This window comes from Muntiacus reevesi, chromosome 2, assembly GCF_963930625.1.
Source record: "Muntiacus reevesi chromosome 2, mMunRee1.1, whole genome shotgun sequence".
Classification (NCBI taxonomy): domain Eukaryota; kingdom Metazoa; phylum Chordata; class Mammalia; order Artiodactyla; family Cervidae; genus Muntiacus; species Muntiacus reevesi.
In genome coordinates, this window is record NC_089250.1 from 133,740,001 (window position 1) to 133,743,307 (window position 3,307).

The following is a 3,307-nucleotide window of genomic DNA, read 5'->3' on the forward strand; positions in this document are numbered from 1 at the left end:
GTGCCACCTGGAGCCTCTTTAAAGCAGACACTTAACAGTTTTGAAAGCAAAGGACTTCACTAATTCTATTCATCCCCCAAGACAGCCCTTCTCCCCCCAAAATGAAACTTTTAAAATTTACTCTCTGTAAAATTTTATAGAGTAAGTCTCATTAGCTCCCTATTATGCAGAAATCAGCTGAAACACACCCAGAACAATGGTGTTTTCCCCTCTGTGAAATCTCTAGACCAAGACCAACACACAGACCCCTTCTCCTACTGCCTTCTTTCCTTCAGACATCACCACCGGACTCCTCTCTTTCCACAGCTGGGCTGATGCAGACTCATGAGCTTCTACCATCCCACTTCCCTCTTCCATTCCAGTTTCTATCAGCCAAACTACTAGTGAAAATGACAGAAGCCAGTACTTGTTGAGTTTAGGTGCTTTACTCCTTTTCAAGCACAAATAACATTTATTTCAATATAAATATACAAGTCTACAAAAATATTTTTTAAAAGTACAATAATCTGAGTCACTGTCCAGCAGGACCAGGCTTCATTTCTACAGTCAGAGATCAGATGCTCCATAAAAATATATTCTTTGAGCCTAGTTCTAGGACCCCTTCAAACATAGTAAAATTCCTTGTTCTACAAACAAATCTTTTTAGAGATTATTTACATATGCCAGTGATTTTTGGATCTTTTATACCCAGAAATCAAGGGTATTGAAGTGAGTTAGAATTCCACATCAAGAATACAACTGCTGATATACAAACATTACAATAAATTACCGTATTAGATTGTGAAAAAATACACCAGATTTTCTCTGTAGGTTTCTAGCAGATAATAAGTTACCCACCGGAAAAAGAAACAACAAAACAAAACCACCTCAAGTCCACCTCAAATGTGTCTGTCCTGATTCAAGTGTGAAATGCCCCAGGTCTGAGGTGCACCCACCACGCACTCTGCCGGGAGGGGTACGGTGCACATTACTTGGCGTGAGCAGACCTCAGAGTTCCCAGTATTTTGTCCCAGTGTGTGAAGTAAGGTGCGAAGTTGCAATTAAACTGGGAGTGATGCAGGTCGTGGTGCGCCACGCCCCCAAACCACCCGAAAGGTACCAGTCTGTGCGTGGACCAGGGGAAGTCGTAGCCGGAGTGATCCTCCACCGACAGCCAGATGTTGACCACGTGGAAGGTCAGGGTGGTGAGAGGGTGGCACCGCAGCAGCAAGACGTTCACCATGTCAAAGAGACCCAAGGAAAAGAGCTCCCCGACGCTCATGTACTGCGTGGCCAGCGCGAACGGCGACGAATTCTGATGGTGCATCTTGTGGAAGGTCCGGTACAGCCAGGGCACCTTGTGATGCAGCAGATGCCACACGAAGAACTCGGTGTCGAAGAGCAGCAGGCAGAGCACCACGTGGCTCGCCAGCTGGGACAGCTCGGGGGCCTCGACGGGCAGGAGGGCCGGGCTCACAGCCCAGTGCAGCAGCGTCATGGGGAACACGAACACCACGTGCTGGAGGAGCGTCTGCCCGAGGCAGGGCAGCAGCTGCCGCGCCGACGGCGAGAAGTCCGGGTGGATCTTGTAGCGCCGCAGCGCGGGCACCCAGGGGCACAGCACGTCCAGCACCACGAAGGGCAGGCAGAAGCCCACGTAGGTGGTGATGGAGAAGAAGACAGGGAAGAAGGGCGACTGCATGAGCGCCTCCCAGGTCCTCAGGCGGTCCCAGAGGGGCTGCAGGAGCAGCTGGCCAGAGCTGCAGAGGACGTGGAGCTCGGAGCGGTTGTGGCTGTTCATGATGAGGCTGTGGCGAGCAGCGCGGCTGCTCGGATCCTAAGGCTTTTCTTAGGGCTTTCGACCCGCCCCCCGTGATGTCAGCCGCCGTTTTTCCTCCCTTTCCCGTCTTCGCGGAGCTTGCAAAAATAAATAATCCAACAGAATTGCGTTTAGTTGCTATAAATACTCAAGTACAGCTGCGTTCAGTGGCATTCAGATATGCAATTACGCAATGGCCCATAGTAATTACTACGCCTACAGGATTACGTTCTGATGTTTTAAGGGACGTACAATTTATACACGATACAATGCACAGAGCTTCAGTGCAGAGTTTCTACGAGTTTTGACAACTCAGCTTATGGGTTATCACCATCCCCAAACAAGAGAGAATATTTCCATCATCACCAGAAACAACTCCTTTGCAATCAAGACAGAATTACTTGTGTTTTTTAATAATACATTATTGCGTCTGAGTGTTTTAATAAAGACACAAATGTGACTATTTTTTTTTAAACTCTAAAAAGCGACATACCTTTCCTATTTCGAGTCTTTTCTTTCTGCTGGCGCGCTCTATTGATCTAACTAGCAGCAATCCGCAAACTAACTTTTCTTAGATGGAACCGCGCGGGTCGCTGGCCGCGAGCGGTGGCGATCTGCGCAGGATATCAGCCGGGAAGGGTGGCAGGTCGGGAACCTCCTCCAGTTCCCATATCTTTTCCCGGCCGGCTGGCGGAAAGCTCCAGACCCTACCGCACGCAGACTCCCTCGCAGGAGCCCCCCAAACGCGGCCGGAGGGTCGTCCCTTCGCGGTGCGCCCGAGTCGCCCAAAGCAGCGACGGGAACCGGGAGGTACTGCGGCGAGAGAGGGGACAGCGACTTTTATCTTTCGCGTTACCGAAAAAAAAAAAAAAAAAAAAGTCAAGGGCTGGATTTAACATCCAGAGCCTGCCCATCCAAATCTGGCTAAAAGCCGCTGCATCTCATTAGGGAGGAAAGCAGTGGAGTCAGTAAACTACCCACTTTGAGGGGAAAAGGGAATGTTTTTGCGTTCCCTGAAGCCTACGGGGAGGCTGTTGATTGAACAGATGATGTCGCGCCCTCCTAGCCCTTCCCTCTGCTGGCTCCGCGACGCCAACTTGCCCCACGTCCTTGACGCCGCCATCCCCCAAACCATCCCCGGTGCTGCGAGCCCAACGGCGAGGCCACCCCCACCGCTGAGTTTCTCCGCTGTCAGCTGTGGTCAGCTGGCCGGGATTGAGCCTGAGAAAGTCGGCATTGGGGTCATGGCTGGGCCGGGAACGGCGGTGGGGTGTGTGTGACCCTGCGACTTACAAGAAAAGCCACCTCCGCGGTTGACCCGGGGGCCTGACGAAAGAGACATCTAGAGGGCAGAAGTTTGGGATGGAAACGGAAGCCAAAGGTTGCTCCTAATCCTAGCTTTGCCCATTCTTGTGTCTATGACGTTGGAACCAGAGCCTCACTCCAGGAAGTTCTGCTTTATCTTAACCCCCCTTTCCAAAGGGAAATAACAATCATACCCATCTCATG

The 3,307-nt window shown here is 50.9% G+C and overlaps 1 protein-coding gene across 2 annotated transcripts; it reads right to left on the minus strand.

The window, feature by feature from the left end:
- Window positions 1–431: 431 nt before the first annotated feature.
- Window positions 432–2,932, minus strand: CH25H (cholesterol 25-hydroxylase). Of its 2 annotated transcripts, none has more exons than XM_065920002.1 (2): window positions 2,365–2,932; window positions 432–1,896 (listed from the first exon to the last, which is right to left on the minus strand). In XM_065920002.1, the coding sequence occupies exon 2, from the start codon at window positions 1,778–1,780 to the stop codon at window positions 968–970; it is 813 nt and encodes a 270-aa protein (XP_065776074.1). In that variant the 5' UTR covers window positions 1,781–1,896; window positions 2,365–2,932; the 3' UTR covers window positions 432–967. The 2 variants fall into 2 exon arrangements, with proteins under 2 accessions (XP_065776074.1, XP_065776072.1); XM_065920000.1 differs by having other exon boundaries at window positions 2,292–2,932.
- Between the last annotated feature and the right edge of the window lie 375 nt (window positions 2,933–3,307).